At 33.9% G+C, this 26,266-nt stretch overlaps 1 protein-coding gene across 2 annotated transcripts in view; it reads right to left on the bottom strand.

Annotated features, from left to right (window-relative positions):
• Positions 1–26,266, bottom strand: part of LOC114341750 (FERM domain-containing protein 5) — a 217,774-nt gene that overhangs the window by 70,951 nt on the left and 120,557 nt on the right. Inside the window, exons 6-7 of one of the 2 annotated variants that reach the window (XM_050641461.1) lie at positions 26,068–26,156; positions 3,026–3,231 (exon numbers count right to left, since the gene is read on the bottom strand). In XM_050641461.1, the coding sequence (XP_050497418.1) occupies positions 3,026–3,231; positions 26,068–26,156 (295 nt within the window). Of the gene's footprint in view, positions 1–3,025; positions 3,244–26,067; positions 26,157–26,266 lie in introns of both variants that reach the window. The other variant, XM_050641460.1, reaches the window with a different exon arrangement.

Here is a 26,266-nt window from a genome sequence, read left to right as displayed (position 1 = left end):
ACAGGGTGACTGATTAGTAGGGTAAAGCTCAATAGCTCCGCTATAGTAATAGATAGCAATAAAAGTTAATAACAAAAATTTTAGCCACCTCTGAGCTTCACATTACAAAATTAGTTAGAATGTTACAGGGTGTTCGATAACACAGTGACAGACCTAACTTATGTTTTTTTAAATGGAACACCCTATATTTTATTTTATATTCGAAATCCTGTTAACTTCTCCATCACAAAAATATAAAGGTTTGTAATGTTATACAGGGTATTTACAAAGTTATAACCAATTTTGTATGAAAATCGTAACAAGTTCAACTCCCTGTATAAATAAAAATAAGCACAACAGCAATGGTTTATTAATGCCATATTTTTTTATTTATTGTCAAAATTTTTAAGAATTATTGATATTGCTAATTTTCTTTATATCAAATACAGGGTGAGTCAAAACGCAAGTACATTATTTTCTCAGTAATGTTAAATGGACATTAACGTACTTTAATTTTTATATAACATTCCCTATGCCCAAATTTATTAGTTTTCAAGATATTTTCATTTTTCAGAGCAAATTATTTTAGGTGTTTAAATTTATCTAAATTTTAAGTAAGCCATGACTGAATTGACAATTGAAGATTACCGATTATCAATCCGGTAATCAATGTAACACTGTAGCAAATAAAGAAATAAAAATAATTTATTAGTAATACATTTTACAAACAAAAACAAAACCACTACATGCAACATTTTTGAAACAATTAAAAACTATCTTTTTATGAAAATGCACAAATAAACAAAGAAAATTAGTAATAAATTTTACAAAAAAACACACACAAACACAAAATACAATATTTTGTGAAGACCATTAAACACTACTTTTGTATGTAAATGTAACAATGTAACAAATAAAGAACGAAACATAATTTATCAGTAATACATTTTGCAAAAAAACATGTTTGAAAAAATTGGAAGCTACTTTTAATAAAATATTTTTAATATCTAATTACATAAGGTGTTCAAAATTATCTCCTAACACATTTATGTACGCCTAAAAACGATCATTGAATGAGCTACTTACTCTACGGAGCATTTGTAAATTAACACATCTCAATACACTTTGTATTCTATTTTTCATCTCATCCCTTGTTGTTGAAGGTATTTTATAAACTTCATTATTAACGTAACCCCAAAAAAATCAGTCCAGTTTATTAAATTCTGGTGATTTGGGTGGCCACGCTACTGGTCCATTGAAAAATGAAAATATCTCGAAAACTAATAAATTTAGACATAGGGAATGTTATCTAAAAATTAAAGTACGGTAATGGTACTTTTCAATAGTGATATAAAATACAGGGTGTTCTATTTAAAATTACTGAGAAAATAATGTACTTGCGTTTTGACTCACCCTGTATTTGATATACAGAAAATTAGCAATATCGACCATTCTTGAAAATTTTGACAATACGTTAAAAAATATGGCATTAATAAACCATTGTTGTTTTGCTTATTTTTATTTATACAGGGAGTTGAACTTACTACGATTTTCATATAAAATTGGTTATAACTTTGTAAATACCCTGTATAACATAACAAACCTTTATATTTTTGTGATGGCGAAGTTAACAGGATTTCGAATTTAAAATAAAATATAGGGTGTTCCATTTAAAAAAAGATAAGTTTGGTATGCCACCGTGTTATCGAACACCCTGTAACATTCTAACTAATTTTGTAATGTGAAGCTCAAAGGTGGCTAAAATTTTTGTTATTAACTTTTATAGCTATCTATTACTATAGCGGAGCTATTGAGCTTTACTCTACTAATCAATCACCCTGTATATAATATACAATATATAATATAAAAATCGGTTAAGCCGTTTCGGAGGAGTATGGCATTTAACACCCATGACAGCAGAATTTTATAGATGTAAATATATTATATAGATGGCTATTAAAAATAGTGGTTGGTGATAGAAGGGTATTAAGGGCTGTATGTATTTTTTAAGGCTACATCATATAAAATTAAGGTAGACAACTTTGTCCAAAAAAATAAAAAATACTGCCAGGGGCGCAACGCCCCTTATCAGTTATGGGTATGAAAAATACATTATAACTTATTCTTAGTCCTAGAGAATATACCTGTAAAATATGATAAAAATCGGCCAAGCCGTTTCAGAGGAGTATGGTAACTAACACTGTGACAGGAGAATTTGATATATAGAGAAGTACTTGTGAATTAAATAAGAAAAGTAGCTAACTGTGACCCTAATTGACGTAGGCGAGTTTTCTTTGAAAATTCGTGTAAAAATACCAGCTTTTCAAATACCAAAGAGGATTTAGTTTGCAGTGAATATTCAATAAAAAGTTATTCAAATTATTCATAGGGCAAAAATGACTCTACTTTAGTAAAATGTTTTTGCAATGGTAAAAATTACTTTTTTATAAATTTTTTTAAATATATTGAAAATATGTCTTTTCCCTTCATGTGGTTCCCGCAGAATAGCTGTATCGTTATTATTTTCTAAGAAATAACATTGCAAAAAAAGCTCTGCGGGATCAACAAATTGAATAAAATTTAAACTAATTAAAGAATCCCCTTGAAACTTTTTATGCATTATAAGGACTACTTGACTCAACTTTTCATGCAATATCAAAGTCTTTTTATTTTTGAAAAAGTTATAGCAAATTTTTGACTTTCAACATTTTAGCCTTATTTTGCAATTTACAAAACAACAAAAGATCTGAACAAAATTAAAAAACTGCCAATATCAACCTTTGTTCATCTACTAAAAGACTACTCTAAATAATATATTTAATTGCGCTACTTTTATCTGCAATGATTTAAAGGAAAAAATTGCCATTTTTGACCCTTATTTATTAATAACTATTATATGTCTCCGAACTAAGAAGACCATTCTTGTATTTATAATGTACTATTTTTTAGGTATATACTATCCAAAAAACACATTTGCGACCTGGTGGGTGAGTGTCCTGACAAAAACTTTATTTCCCTAGACTAAAAATCTAAATGCTCTATTTACCTAAATGAGGCTGTAAGGGTGTAGATGGAGTAGCAGGTACACTAGAGGCTTTTCTTCTAACACTAGAAGAGCGTTGAATGTTCGGTTCCTCCCTAGACGGGGAACCACTATCTTCTAAAATTTCTTTTTCTGTTCTACCAGTGTATTTGAATTTAGTACCCCAGGAAAAGAATCCTCCTCCGGTTACCACTGATGGGGCATCAGAGCTAGTTGGCAAACTAATATAATAATACTCTTTTTTAAACTAGCGAAGCTACTATTGGTGCTCTGGTGGAAACTAATCTTTATTACAAACAAAAATTATTTGAATCTAGTTTCAACATATTAGCATAATCGTTAAATTTGTTATTTATGTTAATTATGTTATTATATTATACGAAATCAAAATAACAAATCGCAGTCAAAACAAAAGTGTCTAAAAGTTAGGCTGTATAAAATTATAGATCTTTTATTCTTAAAGGTGTTATTTTGCACAAGACAGAAATCTAACATTATTTAACAGTTAGTTTCTTTTCACCTGATTCCCTTTTGGTATCAATATAAATTATTTTAATTGTCATTTATTATTATTAAAAACAGTAGATATCATTTTGCCCAAATATGGTCTATAGAATCCATATCTAAGACACCTAATGTTAACAATCTGAAAAAAATTATTTTTTGATTTGTAGAATTTATAATCTATTTCGAATATTCGACAAAAATTCGAATATTGAAGTATTTTTAAGTAAGCATATTTGATTTTGTATCCCCTGTCCGTATTTTCTCTTGGCTATTTGTTGTGGATAATAACTTACCAGTATTCTTGTTTTTAGCAATTTTTATTCCATTGTCCTATTACCGTCTGATTAACAGAAACCGTCTGTTATAAAACGAACGTAGCAAACAACTAACTGGTTCTACATTTTCAAATATCTCTATTAAGTCCTGGGAACTTCGTTACACCTGATATACATTAGCTCTTCAACAAAATCAGATGGACCGATTCTTTGGTCCTAGTAAACTCTCCCATGTCAACAGAAAGTTCTGCGGAAGCTGCTTTACTGTGCTGAAGTTCTGTATTCTGTAAGTGCTGAACCCCTGATTGGGGTTATTAAGACGTATTTAGAATAGCTCCTAAGTCCGAGGTCGTGGTCACCTGTCTGCTCATTCCCTACATTTTTATTTATGGATTCACATAATTTCTGAGTCCTTTTCGGAGCCATCTGTTTTTGTAATGTGTCCATTTTATGTCCACAAGTTAGGACGAAATGCTGCTAGGGATGACAGGGACCCCTTATAAATGCAGTGCCCTGCATCGCTTACGCACAATGATGATCTAGGTATTTTTTGGAGTGCAGTAGCCACAGCACAAATCTAACCGTATGATGAGTCACTTGAGGTGGGGCTATCTGGTGAATTTCTGATTAAGCATGTTGTGAAATTTTGTGTGTGTGTCAGCGTGTGTTATGTATGAATGTGTGTCACGTTCAATCAAAAAATCTCCACTTACTAACATAGCTTCAGCCCCTACTCATGTTCTCAATTGATCCGCGGATGTTTATTTGATTATACATTTTTCACATCGTTTTATGGCCCTATATACCCATAGGACGTTCCCTTCTTCTTCTTCTTCTTCTTCATATTGTTTCGTCTTCGTGCAAAGGTTGGCGATCACTTCTTTAAATGCTTCCCTACCTTTTGCAAAGTGAAATATCTGTTCAACACTGAGGTTAGTCCAAACTTTGATATTCTTCAGCTAAGATTTCTTCTTTCTTCCCGAGCCTTTTATTCCCTCTACTCTTCCTTGCATGATGACGTGTAGCAAGGAGTATTTGTGTTTTGAAGTATGTGGACCAGATACGACATTTTTCTTATTGTAACTCACGGTGTTCAAGAGAAAATTTACATAAATAAAAGTTGATCGAGCACCCTAGTTTTTGCTTTTATGCTTGCAGTATCCCTTGTAGATAAAAAATAAGTCAAAATTAAAATCGGCTTCGGGGCACTTTTTTGCGCATGCGTAAAAGAAGATTTTTCTATTTTTCATTTTTTAAAATTTTTCTTTATCTGTATAATCGAATTTTCATATACAGGGTGTTTGGTAAAGAATGGCCATAGCTTAACCTTAGATTCCTGAGGTTAAAATAGGTCGATTTTATATTATTTTTAATTATTTTCAATTTAAAAAATTATCTTTCACTGTGCGCTACTGTCACTGGCAATGCGAGGTAAATTCTAGAAGCAGTGAACAAATTTGGGAACACTGAATATAATTTATTTGTATACAAGTAATTTAAAATGAAGCAGGACCTTGAATGCTGCATCAATGAAAAACTATGTAGAATCATTCGAGCTGTGGGTGTACAGAAGAATCCTGAAAATATTGTGGACAGAACACGTTACAAACAAAGAGGTTCTGAGAAAGATGAATAAAGAAATGGAAATCTCAAATACCATCAAACAAGAAAATTGAAATATCTCGGACATATTACACATGGAGAGAGATACAACTTGCTCCAATTGATTATGCAAAGAAAGATTCAAAGAAAAAGAAGCCTAGGAAGATGAAGAATATCGTGGCTGCGCAACCAGAGAGAATGGTACGGATGTACATCAAATGAACTTTTCAGAACAGCCGTCTCTAAAATCCGAATAGCTATGATGGTTGCCGCCCTCGTCGCAGAGATGGCAGTTAAAGGAGGAGAATTTAAATTATCCAAAGGTGTAGTAGAATCATCGATAAAGATTGTTAATAATTCTATTTCATTGAAGAGCTCAAACCTGTTTACGTCTGAAGAGCCAACATGACACAACTTATTTTCTAAATTAGAACAATAGGTATGCTCTTTTTGTATCTAACTCTAAATCCTTCGTGTTTTAATTTTTGAAGGAACGAAAAAGTGTCATTATTTTGCTTTAAAAGTGCTAATAGGTAATAGTAAAAGTTTACTTTAAAATGTATTTTCGCGTCAGTTACTGATTCATCTTTGGCCTCATAATTAAAAAAAAATCATATTTTATGTTGAAACAAAGTAAAGGACCCGTTCTTTGGCGCTTGGCGCCCCCAACATCCCGGCGCCCGTGTGCACCGCACACCCTGCACAATAGGTAAAGCCGCCTCTGCTGCTACCCTAATTATTATTTTACATCACAAGTCATGAGAAACTATTAGTAGAGGATTGAAATCTGTATTAAAAACAAATGTTAAAATTATTGTTCTACGAATTATACACATTCCAAAATTTTGCAAAAAATTTAAAACAATTGCCAGAGTATTATTAATCCAATCGACCTGTTAAAGTCAAATTTGACCTCTAAAAGGCATACGAACAAGCCGAATTTTGCTGAGAATGTCAATTTTGGCACCCTAAAAAAGATGCAAAAATATTTGCCACTCCTACTCACGGGCCTCCCCACAAAACCACCCCTCGTAGAGGGGCAAACTGAAAACTTCGTATTACCAAGAATATGTTTATGACATGTAAAAAAATGTTTAAAACAACTGTAGCTGAGATTTTCAACAAAAATATTTGTTAGCATTTTTTGTGCAAAATAAACCGTTCTCTCAGAAACAACGCGTGAAGCAGCCGGCGATTTTAAATGTCACGCGCAAAATCAATTGCGCGTGACATTTAAAATCGCGGGCAAAATCAATTTTTTAAATAAAATTTGTATCAACTCGACGTGACGGTAAAATTCGATTTCTTTTGATCAGAGATGACAAATATCAAAATACTTTTAAAGATAAAAAATGTGCAGCTTTTGTATCCAATTTTCGTATATTGTAGCAAATAAAGTTGGTTTCTATATAGCTGTCAAATAAATAAACATTACGCGACTTTTGTCGCTATGGAGTTTCCATTATTAGAACATAATCTTCAAAACTTGGAACATGATATTTTTTGATTTTGAGTTTTGGCAACAAATATGAGACATTTGAAATATGCCTAAAACCCACCGAATTTAAACTTTCACCTTACAAACGATCTAACACGCTGAAAAATGCTTTGTTTCGATACCGCAAGTACGTTTTTCGAAATTAAACAATTTCAGTTACAAATTCCACTCAATGCTTTCTTCGTGGAATTATTTTCCGTGACGTGAGATCATTTGTAGTCTGATAGTTTAAATTTAGCGTTTTTTAGGAATATTTCAAATGGCTCATATTTGTTGCCAAAAATCAAACTCGAAATATCATGTTATAAGTTTTGAACATTATGCTCTAATAATGGAAACTCAATAGCGACCAGTCAATGGAAATAATAAATTTGATGGATCTCAATAGAATCGTAAAAAATGGCAAACATCGCGTATCATTTATTTATTATGTTTATATTATTATATAAAATATTGTTTAACGAATAACAGTTATATAGAGGCTGACTTCGTTTGCTACAATTACAATATACAAAAATTGGATATAAAAGCTTCACATAGTCTATCTTTAAAACGCATTTTGATTTTTGTCAATAGGACACTTTACTCAATACATCTAATTTTTACCGTCGAGTTGATACAAATTTTATTTAAAAAATTGATTTCACGCGCGTAACTGACATTCAAAATTGTCGGTCACTTCAACCGTTGTTTCTGAGATAACGGTTCATTCTGTGCAAAAAATGCTAACAAACATTTTTGTTCAAAAATATCAGCTACATTTGTTGTTTAAACCATTTTTATTACACGACGTAAACGTATTATTGGTAATACGAAGTTTTTGATTTCCCCCGCTACGAGGGGAGGTGGCTTTAGGGGAAAGCACGTGAGTAGGAGTGGCAAACTTTTTTGCATCTTTTTTGGGTTTCTAAAATTGACATTCTCAGCAAAATTCAGCTAGTTATGGTTTTTAGAGGTAAAATTTGACTGAACTAATAATACTTTGGCAATTGTTGTACATTTTTGCAAAATTTTGGAATATGATTAATAAGTTTAATATTCGTTTTTAATACAGATTTCAGTCCTCAACAATTAGTTTCTTATGACTTGTAACGTTACAAACGTCACATCTTTGCTATTTTATTTTTAAATAATTATTTTACTTTATTTTCTTTAATATTTCATTAATAATTATCTTCTATTTGTTTTACCAGTTTTCTTCATTAAAAACTCGCCCTCTTTTATTATCCTCTATCTACTATATCTCTTTTCAACTAACATCTAAGTCACAACACTGAACGTACTTCATATTATATCCTTAATCTGTGGATATCTGTCTTAATACGGAACATGCCTGCCACCTCCTACGTTGCACTGTCATGACAGTGACACTTCGTCTCTCAATTCTCAAAATGGTGGTGGAAAATTAATTTCGGTATAAAAGCCAAAGAAGCTTCAAAAATAGCTATTTATTTCCAGACTTTGATATTCTCTTGGGGTGAGTTTTTATTCTAGGCCTGTACTAATTTTTTTAGTCATTTTTTTCCTATACCTAACTTTCCATGTCGAAAAGCAGATGTTTCATATTTCATTTCATCTATTGATATGCTTTTAGTAATCAGATAGTTTAACTATTAATAATTCCATTTAATTTATTCTTGTCATCTGCTACTCTTTCGATTATTTCTTAAAAGAATGGCAGACTTTGCACATTTTGGATTCAATTTCTTGATGCTTGATATGTGTTTTATATTTTAGTTTTTGGATAAAATCTACTTTTCTCCTTTCGGGAGCATGAAGCCCATCGCCGGCGATGCACCAGAAGGCTGACAACTAAAACAAAGATGCATCTCTAGACAGACAGCAGCACCCAACATCAAGTACAACACCACCAAGACCGTAGCTGCAGAGACCTTGGGCCACAACATCTGCCCAGGTCTATAACAAGTCGACAGCGGTACCATTCAACATCAAGAAGTTACCATCGAACCGTACCACAGGCCATGCATAAGTATAATCCAAGAATTGTTAGTTTTTAGCAAGAATTTGAATATATGTATTTGTTAATGCATTTAATAAGTCATATTTTTATTATAGCTTTATTGAACAATAAACATGATTAGTTAAAAATTACTGTTTTGTTTGCTTCCATTCTAAATTTTCAGAGTTCATATCTAAGATTAGGACAAGACGAACACACACCCTGAGAGACTGAGCTAAGCTAGGGTGAACGATAACTATCTTGGTTGGTTGAAATATTATTTTCGAATGGTATTTCGATTAGCTGAGGTAGTCTACAGCTTCTTTGTTTCAGACTTTTGATGTAAAATAATAAGGGGAGCAGGAATTCAACAATTTAGAATTTTCCATTGAGTTTCCTGTGGCCCGTTTGATCAACATCCGGTATATGTGTGTATGAGTATGTCTGCGTGTCTATGTGTGTGTTAGTGAGTGTGTATATGTATACAGGGTGAGACAGATAAAAGTCCTATTAGAAATATCTCGAGAACTAAAGGAAACAGAATTATGAAAATTGGAATGAAAGGGTTTTGAAGAGTGATCTCTTTAATGAAAATATTTTCATAGATTTGCTACTTCCGGTTAACTTCGTTTTTTAAATGGAACATCCTGTATATTTTTACATTTTTGGATTCTCCTGGATGTCTTCTTTCTTAAAATATGAGGTTTTGTAATGTTATACAGGGTAGTTTAAAAGATAATTACGTTTTTTTATTAATTTCCTAGCAATATTCACACCCTGTAGAATTGTAGTAGTTTGACATCAAAAACTCTATTTATGTTCAAATGATTTTTAATATAGTCTACTATTGTTAAAAATTGTTAGTATAGCTAAATGTTAAATTGTACTATACAGGGTTGGTCGAAACTCGGAAAGAGTATTTTCTGAGTTTTCTTAAATGGAACACCCTATATTTTATTATTGTAATGAAATGATATTTTATGCTACTTTTTTATTTCTTAAGCATTCCCTATACCTAACTGCTTTAATTTGTGAGTTATTGGTGATTCAAGCCAAACATTAATTTCAACAAAAAATACGTGAAATTTTATTAGGTTGGCCGTGAAAATATTCAATCACAAATAATTTTTCGGAAATAAATACATATTAATCTAGACTGATCTTTAAAATTGTCAATAATGGTTGAGCTATCAAAATACCTACGTTAACATTCTTGGCGCAATTAACAATTAAGCACAAATTAAAGCACTTAGGTATAGGGAATGCTTTAGAAATAAAAATGTACCATAAACTGTCTTTTCATTGCAATACTAAAATACAGGGTGTTTCATTTAAGAAAATTTAGAAAATCCTCATTCCGAGTTTCGACCAACCCTGTATACTAAAATTTAACATATAGCTATACTAATAATTTTTAATAATAGTAGACTATATTAAAAATCATTTTAAGATAAATAGAGTTTTTGATATCCAACTACTACAATTCTACAGGGTGTGAAAGTTGCTACGAAATTAATAAAAAAACGTAATTAGCTTTTAAACTACCCTGTATAACATTACAAAACCGCATATTTTAAGAAAGAAGACATCGAGTAGAATCTAAAATGTAAAAATATACAGGGTGTCCCATTAAAAAAACGAAGTTTTAAGCAACTTCCGGCATAACCGGAAGTGGAAAATTGATGAGGAGATTTTGTTGCCTTTAGTTCTCTAAATATTTCTAATAGGCCAGTTATCTGCCTCACCCTATATATACAGGGTGTCCAGAAACTCTACCGACAAACGAACACAGGAGATTCCTCAGATAATTTTAAGATAATTTAACCCAATTCGCCTAGTCCGAAAATGCTTCTTAAGGGAGCTAGAGCTCTTTGAAGATGGCGTCATGAAATTAGTTCTTCTTAAATACCTCCAGAACGCTTCTATTTAGAAAAACGAAAATTGGTATGCATATTTAATTTTCAGAGATGAATCGATTCCATCCATTGCAAATTTCTAGTACCGGTCATAGGCGTGCGTTTAGGGTAGAGCAACGGGTATTTTATCGCATAACTTTTTTGTCCTTAACTTTTATGCATTTTTGACACCGGATTATTAAATTGTGAGGAATTCTAGTACTAAAAGGTACTCTTGACTTAAGTCGGTAGGACACACCGTTTTCTAGAAAAATCGATTTGAAAGTTTTTCGTTTTTGGAATTTGAAAAAAAAATTGAAAGAACTTTTCAACAAAAAACGAAGTATTTTAGCAACATAAAGTAAGAGTAACTTTTAGTACTCGAATACCTCATAATTTAATAATCTAGTGTCAAACATGCTCAAAAATTCAAGACAAAAAAGTTATGCTATAAAATAACTGTTGACCTACCCAAAACGGACGCCTATGACCAGTACTAGAAATTCGCAATTAATGAAATCGATTTATCTATGGAATATAAATAAATGTACCAGTTTTCGCCTTTCTAAACAGTTTTTTTTTGAAATTTTTTTTTTAATTTTAAAAGCGAAAAGTTTTCAAATCGATTTTTCTAGAAAACGGTGTGTCCTATCGATTTAAAACAAGAGTACCTTTTAGTACTAAAATACTTCTTAATTTAATAATCCAGTATCAGAAATGCATAAAAGTTAAAGATAAAAAAGTTATGCGATAAAATAACCGTTGTCCTACCCAAAGCGGACGCCTATGATCGGTACTAGAAATTTGCAATGGATGGATTAGATTTATATCTTGAAGATAAATACGCGTACCAATTTTTGTTTTTCTAAATAGAAGCGTTCTGGAGGTATTTAAGAAAAACTAATTACAAGACGCCATCTTCAAAGAGTTCTAGCTCCCTTAGGAAGCATTTTCGGACTAAGTGAATTGGGTTAAATTATCTTAAAATTATCTGAAGAATCTCCTGTCTTCGTTTGTCGGTAGAGTTTCTGGACACCCTGTATATATCAGATACATATACTCACAAATATTAAAATACACGAAAATCCGATTATACAGATAAAAAAAAATAAAAAAAAGAAAAATAAATGGAAAACATCTTCTTTTACGCACGCGCAAAGAAGTGCCCCGTAACCGATTTTAATTTTGACGTATTTTTGATCTACGAGGAATACAGCAGGGTTGGCAAAAACCAAGGTTTTTTCGAAAAAACCAAAAAAACCAGGTTTTTTGGTTTAAACCAGGTTTATTTGATACAAAGTATAATAAGTCTAAATACTTTAAAAATGAATAAATTATTTTATAAAATAGTAATAAATAATGAAAACAAGGATTAAGACAACTTTCAGTTTTATTTACACACACAAAAAATTAATATAACAAAAAGAAACATCTTAAAACGTAATAATATTCAAAATAACTAAGTTCGAAAGTAAAAAAATAAAATTTATTTATCTTAATTTTATTTATTTGCGGCAGCTGTAGTAAAAACTTTAAATAAAAACACCAGTTTGGAGACTAAATAAAAAAAATAAAAAAAAACAGATTTAAACCAACTGGTTTTGTTAAGAAAAAAACCAGTTAGTTTAAACCTTGGTTTAATTAAACCAAGGTTTTAACCAGGTTGGTTTAAACCTGCCAACCCTGGAATACAGCAAGCATAAAAGCAAACAAATGGGGTGCTCGATCAACTTTTATTTAGATTTTCTCTTGAACACCGTGAACTGTGTTCATAAGCTTTCTGCCATGTCCAATTCGTCTTAACACTTCTTCGTTTGAGACTTTTGCAGTCAAAGAAATTTTCAGAATACGCCTATATAGGGTGTTTGGTAAAGAATAGGCCATAGCTTAACCTTAGATTCCTGAGCTTAAAATAGGTCGATTCAAGCTAACTTACCTTAGTACAAAAGTTAATAATAACCGAAATAGTCAAAGTTAAACTTTTATTTTATTTATTTTTGAATATTTCCTGGCAGGCATGTGACAACAACACGAAATTTGGTATGTGGTGCTGTTATTGGACAATCTACTAAATTATGTTAAACAAACGTTTCTGGCTACTACCCGAGGCGTACGACGGGAGAACGTGAATGGTTGACCCTGCCCAAATTCTACGCCACTGGCGGAATTGCTATTTTAGTGCAATTTTTTGATTCTCCAATACTTTCTATGTAAAAAATATACTCTTTATTCGTAACGATAAAGCCATTAGTTTTCGAGGTATTTGAAGCTAAAAACGAAGGAGCAGAATACATTAATCAAAATAAGTGTGCCTTTTCATTTTTAACTTCAAATATCTCGAAAACTAATGCCTTTATCGTTACGAATGAAAAGTATATTATTTGCATAGAAAGTATTGGAGAATCTAAAAATTATGCTAAAATAGCGGTTTTTTCAGTGGCGTAGAATTTGGGAAGGGTCAACCATTCACTTTCCCCTGTCGTACGCCCCTGGTAGTAGCCAAAAACGATTATTTAACATAATTTAATAGGGTGTATAGTGCCTACACTTTCTGCCAAGTATCACAGGGATATGTCAAATTATTTTAAAATATTCTTTTTTTTTAATAATGTATTCTTTATTTAAAACTTTAAGAAGTATGTGTGCCCGGTACTATAAAACTATTTGATATATCCTTATGGTACTCGGCAGAAAGTGTAGGTACTGTACACCCTACTAAATTAAGTTAAATAATCGTTTGTGGTTAATACCAGAGGCGTACGATAGGGGAAAGTAAATGGTTGACCCTTCCCAAATTCTACGCCACTCATGAAATTGCTATTTTAGCATAATTTTTATATTCTCCAATACTATCTATGCAAATAATGTACTCTTCATTCGTAACGATAGTCATTAGTTTTCGAGATATTTGAAGTTAAAAATGAAAAGGCACACTTATTTTGATTAATGTATTATGCTCCTTCGTTTTTAGCTTCAAATATCTCGAAAACTAATGGCTTTATCGTTACGAATGAAGAGTATATTATTTACATAGAAAGTATTGGAGAATCAAAAAATTGCACTAAAATAGCAATTCCGCCAGTGGCGTAGAATTTAGGAAGGGTCAACCATTCACGTTCCCCCGTCGTACGCCTCTGGTAGTAGCCAGAAACGTTTGTTTAATATAATTTAGTAGATTATACAATACCAGCACCACTTACCAAATTTCGTGTTGTTGTCCCATGCCTGTCAGGATATATTCAAAAATAAATACAATAAAAGTTTAAGTTTGACACCCTGTATTTCGGTTATCAACTTTTGTACTAAGGTAAGTTAGCTTAAATCGACCTATTTTAACCTCAGGAATCTAAGGTGAAGCTATGGCTAATTCTTTACCAAACACCCTGTATCGCCACTTTTCGAATGCCTCCAATTTTTTACGAATTGGGCTTTCAGAGTTCAAGCTACTACCCCATATAGTAGTTGCGACCAAACATAACATTCGACGAACCTCAATCAGATGGCCACACTCAATTTCTTATTTGTAAATATTGATTTGTATTTTATAAATCCTTTTCGAGCTATTTCTATTCTATTGAATTGAAACAGACTGTATGACTTGTACACACTTCTAAATAGGTCAAACCGGCAAACAGGTGTATGTTCTCATAGAAATTGAAAGTGTGTAAAATTTTTTTTAATAATCAGCTAAGTATTTTCAACACATAACGTGCCATCATCAGAGCTTCCTAAAAGGACATTTAAGATAAGAGATTTTTTATAAACATAAGATTGAAAAAACTTACGTCCTCTTATAAATCTTTCATAGAAGAGCAATTGTTAAAAATCACATGATAAATCATGGATACTGGGCAAAAGCCACAGATATCGGGTATAAAACCCTTAAAATTAAAAGTTTATCACATCTAAATTCTCTTTTAGTTTTAAAATTACAACATGGCTGCGTCAAACCATTGTGAGTTCACGTGAACAGCTGAGCACTGTAATTCATTAAAATGATAAAGAAGGAACCACTATCTTATGCGCCCTCTATATTGGTATGTAAATAATAATTAAAAATTAATTAAATTGAAAATGGCTAAAAAGCCATGTGTTGGTTAAATGAATTCTAAGTGAAGATACTAAATTTTAAAGTTAAATTTTCAAAACTACAATTATTAATATTGAAGTGAAATGTTAACTTGTATGTAAGTTATCAAAATTCTTTTAAAAACAAACCGTTATGGTTTGACCAAGTGTGGAAGAAGTTAGATGAAAACAAACCAAGGAGAAGTCTCATTTGTCAGGTTCAGAGTTCGAAAGCTGTTATTTTATAAAATTAACAATTTTACCAATAGATTAAGTCAAATCTCAAATATTTTACTTATATGTAATCGATGAAAGAAAACTCAAGAATACCGAAAAAGTAATGTTCAAAAAACCTACAGCAATTGTTGGGTATACTGTATACTAAACCAAAATTATTAAAGAAATTTCTTAAAGATAGGATCAAATTTACAATTTAATTGAATCTGAGTGTTAACACAGTTTTGAGGATTTCTTTTCATTTCTCTACTTATTTCTAGATCTTCTAGTAGATTCATTTTAGTATATAGACGAAGCAACGAAGCACTAAAAAACCCAAAACCTAGGAATTTTGTGCAGTAAGATGAATCGTCATGGAACTTTTTGCATTCGATTAGAGAGAGTGTCAGGTAACTTTGTGAACTAAATTCATCTAGGGCAAAAATTTTTGTGCATAAGAAAATGCATTTTAAAAGTGCATCTCGAAGAGTTGAAAATGAAAAATTTAGAACTTGGGAAATATTGACGGAAATGAGTTGAATTTTTATACTCGGGGTTTTGGGGATCGCTGAGCACGAATTTCATATCGGCGATGGTCTCCAAGGTACCTGGTGCCCACGGTGGAACTCGTCGCCTAGAGTTTTACGTTATAATCATTAAAAATCAGTCAATATCCCTTACTCGGGTGGTTTTTGGGGTCGCCGGCCACGAATTTAATGTTGGCGATGGTATCCAAGATACCTGGTGCCATGGGTGGAACTCGTCGCCTAGAGTTTTTAGTTATAATTATCCAAAATCAGCCAAAAACTATTACCCTGGGGGTTTTGGGGGTCGCTGAGTACGAATTTCATGTCGGCGATGGTCTCCAAGGTACCTGGTGCCCAGTGTGGAACTCGCCCCCTGGAGTTTTATGTTATAATAATTAAAAATCAGTCAATTTCCATTACACGGCGGTTTTTGGGGTCGCTGACCACGAATTTAATATCGGGGTGGTCTCCAAGTCATACCTGGTGCCAAGGGTTGGAACTCGGTGCCAAGGGTTGGAACTCGTTGCCTAGCGTTTTATGTTATAACCATTCAAAATCAGTCAATAACCATTACTCGGGGAGTTTTTGGAGTCGCTAAACACAATTTAATGTTGGCGGTGGTCTCCAAGGTACCTGGTTCCCAGGGTGCAACTCGTCGCCTGGAGTTTTATGTCATAATTATTCAAAATCAGTGAAAAACCATTAATCTGGGGGTTTTGGGAGTCGCTTAGTACGAATTTCATGTCGGCGATGGTCTCTAAGTTACCTGGTGCCCAGGGTGAAACTCGTCGCCTGCAGTTTTATGTTGTAACCTTTCAAAACCAGTCAATAACCATTACTCGGGGGTTTTTGGGGTCTCTGAGTACGAATTTCATGTCGGCTATGGTCTCCAAAGTACCTGGTGCCTAGGATGGAACTCGTCGCCTGCAGTTTTATGTTATATTCATTCAAAATCAGTCAATATCCATTACTTCGGTGTTTTGGGGGTCACTAAATATATTTAAACACTTTTATATTATATCCTAAAAAATTACCTATTTAAGAATTATTTTAAAATTTTGTCGCTTTTAAAGAAGTTGTCGTTAAATTTTGACACTAATGACATTTATGAAATTTTGACATAATTGGCATTTCAAGGGTAATTAAGTTATATCAGCGATTTTTTGTGTTTTCTGTGGTATTAGTCGGAGAGATAGAAGCGGATTTTGTGCGTGATAAGTAATATGGAAATACTATACGGGGATATGTTGAATTAGTTGTGTACATGACTTTCACCAACGGCCGGAAACCAGAGTTGGGGCCGAGGGTAGTTATAAGGAGTCAAAATCGCGGATTTTATTATTTTTTTTATGACGCTCATGATCGAGATAGTGCACCAAAATTTGGGAATAAGTAGGTCATGACGTATCTAAGTAAAATCTCTAGGGGCGGAACGCTGCGTTGCCGACAAAGGGGTGGGGGTAGGGGTGAATATAAAAAAAATAAAGGGTTTTTTGCGACGTTCGTGATTGAGATAGTGGACCAAAATTTGGGAATAAGTAGATCATGACATCACTAAGTAAAATCCCCAGAGCCGGAAACCAGAGTTGGGGATGAGGGTAGTTATAAGGAGTCAAAGTCGCCGTTTTTATTATTTTTTTTTGTGACGCTCATGATCGAGAAAGTGCACCAAAATTTGGGAATAAGTAGGTCATGACGCAACTAAGTAAAATCTCCAGGGGTGGCACGCTGCGTGCCGACAAAGGGGTGGGGCAGGGGTGAAAACAAAAAATATAAGGGGTTTTTTTTGCGACGTTCGTGATTGAGACAGTGCACCAAAATTTGGGAATAAGTAGACCATGACATAACTAAGTAAAATCCTCAGAGCCGGAAACCAGAGTTGGGCATGAGGGTAGTTATAAGGGGTCAAAATCGACGTTTTTATTATTTTTTTTGTGACGCTCATGATCGAGATTGTGCACCAAAATTTGGGAATAAGTAGGTCATGAGGTAACTAAGTACAATCTCCAGGGGTGGAACGCTGCTTGGCCGATAAAGGGGTGGGGGTAGGTGTGAATATAAAAAATACAAGGGGGTTTTTGCGACGTGCTAGATAGAGATAGTGCACAAAAATTTGGGAATAAGTAGACCATGACTTAGCTAAGTAAAATCCCCAGAGCCGGAAACCAGAGTTGGTGATGAGGGTAGTTTTAAGGGGTCAAAGTCGCAGTGTATATTATTTTTTTTGTGACCCTGCACAACATTTGTCCCACACGCAGCGTTCCGCTCCTGGAGATTTTACTTAGTAATATTATGATCTACTTATTCCCAAATTTTGGTGCACTATCTCGATCACGAACGGCAAAAAAAACCCCATATATTTTTATACTCACCCCTGCCTACCACCCCTTTGTACCCCAAGCAGCGTTCCACTCCTGGAGATTGTACTTAGTTACCTCATGACCTACTTATTCCCAAATTTTGGTGCACTATCTCCATCATGAGCGCCACAAAAAAAATAATAAAAACCGCGACTTTTACCCCTTATAACTACCCTCGTCCTCCACTCTGGTTTCCGCCTCTGGGGATATTACTTCGTTATGTCATGGTCTACTTATTCCCAAATTTTGGTGCACTATCTCAATCACGAACGTCGCAAAAAACCCTTTACATTTTTTATATTCACCCCTGCCCCACCCCTTTGTCGGCCACGCAGCGTTCCTTTCCTGGAGATTTTACTTAGTTACGTCATGACCTACTTATTCCCAAATTTTGACGCGCTATCTCGATCATGAGTGTCACAAAAAAAAATAATAAAAAACGGAATTTTGACCCCTTATATCTACCTTCCTTCGCCACTCTGATTTCCGGCTCTGGGGATTTTAATTATTTATGTCATGGTCTACTTATACCCAAATTTTGGTGCACTATCTCAATCACGAACGTCGCAAAAAACCCCTTATATTTTTTATATTCACCCCTACCCCCACCCCTTTGTCGGCCACGCAGCGTTGAGCCCCTAGAGATTTTACTTAGGTACGTCATGACCTACTTATTCCCAAATTTTGGTGCACTATCTCGATCATGAGCGTCATAAAAAAAAAAATTAAAATCCGCAATTTTGACCCCTTATAACTACCCTCGGCCCCAACTCTGGTTTCCGGCCGTTGGTGAAAGTCATGTACACAACTAATTCAACATATCCCCGTATAGTTTTTCCATATTACTTATCACGCACAAAATCCGCTCCCAGCTGACTATATTATTTTAATTTTTAGATTTCTAGTCTGCTTTTATATATAAAAAAACGGTGGTTTTTAGAACTCTTTAGCGACGTAGTAGTATAATATAATGTTGATGGATTACCGTCGAATGCCGATATGATCAACCAAAAAAGAAGATGTATATAGTGATTTTTCTATTGACTTTCTTTGGTGTGAATCTGTCTTTTTATTTTACTGCTCCTGGTTTAAAAACAAAGCATAGTACGTATGTGAATACCTCCAACATACACTTTTATGTAGTTCTGTTCTTTTAAAAATTTTTAATTAATTATAAAAAAAACATCTAAAAAGTGATACCGTATTTAAAGCAAAGTAAGTTTTTAATGTTGGTGTTTTGAAAAAGTATATTTTATACTTATTAGTTTTGTTAATTTAGAGAATAAATAATAATATTATAATATCAAGCTGTTTAAGATTGGTATTAAAGGAATTTTCATTATCTACAGTCTATGCTGCGCTGTTTTATAATTTTGGTTTTCGAAATTGCGGAAGAGAGAAATTTGTGTAACTTCAAGTAAGTAAATATATGTTTTTATTTTATTTTACTTTTTTATTAATTTTTTCATTATATTATACAAATAAATTGATTATGAATACGTGCACTAACATTTAATTTAACACGTATTTTTTAGATTATTTTGAACCTTGAAGACCATCGCCAACATGAAATTGATGCCCAACGACCCCCTAAAACCTTCATAGTAATGGTTACTGACTGATTTTGTATGATTATACCATAAAACCCCAGGTGACGAGTTCCATTCTGGGCACCAGGTACCTTGGAGACCATTGGAACACATGAAATTATTGTTCAGCGACCCCCAAAATCCTCAGAGTAATGGTTATTGACTGATTTTGAATGATTATAACATAAAACTCCAGGCGACGAGTTCCACCCTGGGCACCAGGTACACAGGAGACCATCGCCGTCATGAAATTCGTTCTCAGCGGCCCCCAAAACCCCCCGCGTAATGGTTTTAAATGATTTGGAATAATTATAACATAATACTCCAGACGACGAGCTCCACCCTGGGCACCAGGTATCTTGGAGACCATCGACCACATGAAACTCTTGTTCAGCGACCCCCAAAGCCCTCAGAGTAATGGTTATTGACTGATTTTGAATGATTATAACATAAAACTCCAGGCGACGAGTTCCACCCTGGGCACCAGGTATCTTGGAGACCATCGCCAACACTAAATTCGTGGCCGGCGACCCCAAAAACCACCCGAGTAAGGGATATTGACTGATTTTTAATGATTATAACGTAAAACTCTAGGCGACGAGTTCCACCGTGGGCACCAGGTACCTTGGAGACCATCGCCGATATGAAATTCGTACTCAGCGATCCCCAAAACCCCCGATTATAAATATTCAACTCATTTCCATCAATATTGCCCGAGTTCTAAATTTTTCATTTTCACCTCTTCGAGATGCACATTTAAAATGCATTTTCTTATGCACAAAAATTTTTGCCCTAGATGAATTTAGTTCACAAAGTTACTTGACACTCTCTCTAATCGAATGCAAAAAGTTGCATGACGATTCATCTTACTGCACAAAATTCCTAGGTTTAATGCTTCGTTGCTTCGTCTAATAGTTATTATTAGGTATGCTATGTAGGATCCTACTATCTCTTTGGGGACTAAAGCTGTGTTTCGATGCATGCAAATGATGACCAAAGCTAGATTTATCGATCTTTGAAAGATGTTCTTTAATACGTGTCTCCAACGGTCGCATCGTTCTACCCACGTAGGTCACGGGGCAGTCACCACATGACAATTTATATATGCCACTTTTAGAAGTTTTTTTAATTTTGTCTTTAGTATGAGAAAAAATAGACCTGATGTTTTCTTTACATTTAAATGACAGTTTTAAGTTAGGAATGTTATTTACGATTTTGGCTATATTGTCTGAAGGATAACCTATGTATGGTATAGATCTATACATAACTGCTGAATTGGAATTGTCAGGAGCAGCATTATAAGCTAGAGATCTGTTCCTTTTATTCCTTAATTTGTTGAGTATGTTGTCAACCAAAGTAGGGGAGTAACCATTACTATATGCAAGTTGTTTAATAATATCTAATTCAGAAGTAAAATTTGTGTCTGATAATGGTAAGCTAAGTAAACGGTGGATATAGCAATAAAAAGAAGCCATCTTCTGTCGAAAAGGATGATTAGAAGATCTAGGGATAGTGTGGTCAGTCTGAGTTGGTTTTCTAAAGACTGAAAAACTTAATTTGTTCTCTATTCTAGGCAATGTTAGGTCTAGAAAATTAATAGAATTTTTAGACTCTGTTTCTAAAGTAAATGTTATGGCTGGATGTAAATTATTGAGCGAAACTAGAATATTTTCTGCATCAGAGGAATTTCCATCTATAATAGCTAACACATCATCCACATATCTGAACCAATACAAGATTTTTTGTAAAGGATTATGATTTGAAGAATGATTGTCAAAGATATTACACTCAAGGTTATTTAGGAACAAATCTGCTAGTAAGGGTGATAAGAGATTTCCCATTGCAAGGCCTTGTGCCTGTCTATAAATAATATTGTTAAAAGAAAAGAAATCTTGTGATAAACAATATTTCAGTAAACCCAATATGTGGGAAATTGTACCTCTATTAGTGTTACTGTTAATAAGTAAATTCTCCCCTATAGGAATGGTTTCATCTCTTGGTACGTTCGTAAACAAATTACTTACATCGAAAGAAACTAGAAAGAAGTCTCTGGGTAAATTTAAAACTGACAATTTATTTACTAGATCGGTAGAATTTTTAACAGAATAATTTGTTTGTTTTCATCTAACTTCTTCCACACTTGGTCAAACCATAACGGTTTGTTTTTAAAAGAATTTTGATAACTTACATACACGTTAACATTTCACTTCAATATTAATAATTGTAATTTTGAAAATTTAACTTTAAAATTTAGTATCTTCACTTAGAATTCATTTAACCAACACATGGCTTTTTAGCCATTTTCAATTTAATTAATTTTTAATTATTATTTACATACCAATATAAAGGGCGCATAAGATAGTGGTTCCTTCTTTATCATTTTAATGAATGACAGGGCTCAGCTGTTCACGTGAACTCACAATGGTTTGACGCAGCCATGTTGTAATTTTAAAACTAAAAGAGAATTTAGATGTGATAAACTTTTAATTTTAAGGGTTTTATACCCGATATCTGTGGCTTTTGCCCAGTATCCATGATTTATCATGTGACTTTTAACAATTGCTCTTCTATGAAGGATTTATAAGAGGACGTAAGTTTTTTCAATCTTTTGTTTATAAAAAATCTCTTATCTTAAATGTCCTTTTAGGAAGCTCTTATGATGGCACGTTATGTGTTGAAAGTACTTAGCTGATTATTAAAAATTTTTTTACACACTTTCAATTTCTATGAGAACATACACCTGTTTGCCGGTTTGACCTATTTCTATTCTGACCTTTATCTCCTCATCTTGATCTAACTGTGCGTTTATAATTGTTCCGAGGTACTTATACTTCGACCCTCTCTAACGGTTTACCCTCCAATGTTAGATGTATGTTGTCAACACGCGTTTTCGAGATCACCATGTATATGGTTTTATCCATATTCATTGTTACTCATTTTTTTGCTTTTTCTGTTATAAATTTCTAGAAGAATTTGTAAATCGTCTCAATTCTCTGCTATGATTGCGGTATCGTCTATAAATCTTATGTTATTAATGATGCCACCTCCAGTCCTTACACCTTCAGTTCTTTCCCATAGTGCCTCCTGAAATATTAGTTAGGAGTACACATTAAATAATTGTGGCGACAGCACGCATCCCTGTCTGACTCCTCTTTGAATTTCAACTTGGTTTGTCTCACTATCTTCCACCCGCACGACCGCTGTTTGATTGTAGTATAGATTTTTGTTGCCATATTACTGAACAACTAGATCCAGATAAAGAGATAAAATGTAGAATCACAACATTTTTAAAAATGAGGTCATTCTTCTGTAATGATAACTTGCAACTTCAACTTCGAAAGCGCATGATTAAATGTTGCATTTGGTCAGTCCTCTTATACGGTCTCGAAGCATGGACATTAAAAATATCCACCATTAATCGTTTGGAGGCCTTTGAAATGTGGCTGCACAGAAGTACACTAAAAATACCATGGACGGCTATGCTGAAAAATGTGGAGTCCTTAAGAGAGCAAATGCTGCTTGCGATCTGCTTGATAATATCAAATGTAGAAAGATAGCCTATGTTGGACACGTAGTAAGGGGAGACCGATATAATATTCTTCAACTTTTATGATGGGTAAAATCGAAGGACACAGAGGAATTGGTAGAAAACAGTCCTCTGGGTTTTTTATCCCTGGAAGCCGTCTGTTGTGGTCCGGTTGTACTGCAGCCACTTGGCTTATTGTACATCTTCCATTCGTTTATGAAACCCATTCCAGAATTCTGGAACCCTGTACCAGCTTGTACAGGTCTAGTGGGTGGGTGCCATATATATTTGGAGTCACTTCGATGTATCCGAAAAGTGTTTGCCGCCTCCGATCCAATGCCTCACAGTCATGCAAAATATGGTTGGCTGTTTCAGGTTCTCTGTTACAGAGTCTGCAGCTCAAATCTCCATGAAACAGCCCCATTGTATGCAGGTGACCCTTAACTGGCGCATGTCCAGTGAGCAAACCTGTTATGACTCTGAGCTGATTCCTGCTTGTTTTCAGCAGTAACTCAGCCCTACTAGCACATGTCCGTCCGATATACATCTTGCCATGTGTTTGACCGGGTACACTCTCCCAGTGTGAGCTGTGTTGGCTTCGGATCCAGGCTTTTTTTCGTTCGCGGACGGTGCTTTTTATCACTCCCACAGTCGGCTCTGGACCCAGGTATTTTGTAGCTGATGCTCTCTTGGCAAGTGCATCAGCTCTTTCATTGCCGTATATGCCCCGATGACCTGGAACTCATACCAGTACAACACTGTTATGTTGTGCTAGTCTGTCAAGTTCTTGTAGACATTCCCACACCAGCCTAGAGTTCACCCTAGGGCTTATAAGAGCCCATGGCTGCTTGGCAATCTGTGCATATGTTAACCTGCTGCAGTTCGAATGCCCTCAGGTTGTTTTCTCTTGCACATTGCAAGAAATCTCTGCTTGAAATACGAAATTTCCACCCCTACAGAATATTCCTGCGCCCGAACCGTCTGCAGTTTTAGACCCGTCCGTATACCAGGTGTAACCCTGCAGTCTGGGTCGAGAGTTTCCTCTGTCCCATTTGTCTCGTGGGCAAATGTCCACTTAAAAAGGTACTTCAGGCTTGTATCTTGATGTCATATGGTCAGAAATCATCCATTCGGCATCATTAGTTTCATTCGTTATTCTACTATGTCCTAATTTAACTGGTACGTTGCTCAGGTTTTCTCGCAGTCTATAATATCCCATTCTCGCCTCAAATCTTATTGTTTTGTGGGTTTTACCACCATGTTATAAGTCCAATATACCATGTCTGGTCTCAAACCCCACATTTTTCCATGAGTACGTCTGGCTACCATTAACGTAGTTACCGCTCTCTTCGTTATTCTTTCTATCTGCTGATTCCAAGTAAGTCTTGAGTCTAATAATTATCCCGAGATACTTTACTTCACTCACCAGATTTAAATGTAGACCATTTAGACTTGGAGACCTAATTCCTCTGAATTCCTCCTTTTAGTAAATGTCATGATTTTTGACTTAGAGGACTGATGTTAAGCCCGACCTCTTGGTTGAAGAATATCAGGGAGTGGACAGGCATAAAGAAAGCCGAACAACTATTTAGAATAGCTCGAGACAGAGACAGTTTCGCCATGTTAATCGCCAACGTCAAGGGGACTTGATAGGGCACGTTGAGAAGAAGATAGATTTTTGATCAAATTAATATCCTTGGGATCTAGGTGTGTGTGTCTCAATGCATGTGTGAGTTTACCATATTGAACTCTGTCAAATGCGTTTTGGAAATATATATATATATATATATATATATATATATATATATATATATATATATATATAACATATGAATACGCTCCCTATTAGCCATTATAATGCGCCATTGTTCGGGATGAGAACTTCCTCATCCAGTCTGTCCAGCTTGGTATACTTTGCGAGCTCGGATTCGCGGTCTCAGATCGGCACGGATCCATTCATGTGCTGTTAATTCTTATTATTATAGAATATTATCAGTGTCCCTCTTTCTTAGTATTTTCTTTTCTTGTTTAATATTCTAAATAAATTTATGTTTGTCCTCGTTTTTCATTTCATCACAAATGTCAATTTTATTTATATTTAGTTTTCTTTTATGTCCAACTATTGCTTCTAGTGTTTCTTGTACAAAACAGTATTCATTTCAATTGTATTTTGTATTACATCGTTGTCGCTTTCTTATTGAAAGATTTAAAATCCACAGTTCCTACAAAGAATCGGACTATACAGTGATGAGCGCGCTAATAACCGGCCAAATAGCTCAAAAGATGGAAAACATAATACATTGCGGAACAAAAAGAGATGAAACTAGTGGAGGTGGAAAGTATCGTTATAAACTTATAAATTAACATTACATTATATAGTTTCCGACCTTTAGACGTCTGTGAGGAGTTTTTTTTATAAAATTCTACTGTCACAATGACAGTTGTCATAGTTCACTTGATACGTCTAAAGGTAGGAAAATATGTAATGTAATGTTAATTTATTGGTTTATAATGATACTCTCCACCTCCACTAGTTTCATCTCTTTTTGTTTCGCAATGTATTATGTTTTCCATCTTTTGAGCTATTTTGCCGGTTATTAGCGCGCTCATCACTGTATAAGTTATCCATAAATCACACTGTGTCTTCTTACCTACCCAGGTACATACAACACGTATCGTTCACGATAGAAACGAGTTTTGTTCAAAACTACTCAAACTCATTTGGTTTTTATCACACATACTTACAGCCATATAGAAATATGTCACAATTATTTTTAGTTTATTAAAGAACGCATCTAATGTTTTCTAATTAATTTCAAAGCAAAAAAGGTTTCTCAAAATTCATAATACTTAATCTTATACAGTTTACTAGTAGTCTTAGTTTGTCAATAATTGTGGTATTACTATTATCAGTATATTTTTAAATGTATGAGTTTTTGTTTGCAATATTTCTAAATGATTTTAAACTAAGTGCAGTGCTTAACACGTGAGCTAAATAAAGATAAAAGAGTTAATAACTTACGTAAAAAATAACATCTGTTCAACGGCACATCTCCAAACATGTCTACATGCTTGGCCTGAAGGGCACTTGAAGCCTACTGTATGTTTTTTCTATAAAAATAAAGGCTAGCTACAAGTATTTTTCTATACATAGCCATAGACAAAAAATTATCCTTCCAAAACTTTTCCTAAATATATGAACATACAAACACGAATAAAAA

This window comes from Diabrotica virgifera, chromosome 10 (genome assembly GCF_917563875.1).
Source record: "Diabrotica virgifera virgifera chromosome 10, PGI_DIABVI_V3a".
Lineage (NCBI taxonomy): Eukaryota > Metazoa > Arthropoda > Insecta > Coleoptera > Chrysomelidae > Diabrotica > Diabrotica virgifera.
This window is presented reverse-complemented; position numbering and strand designations above follow the sequence as displayed.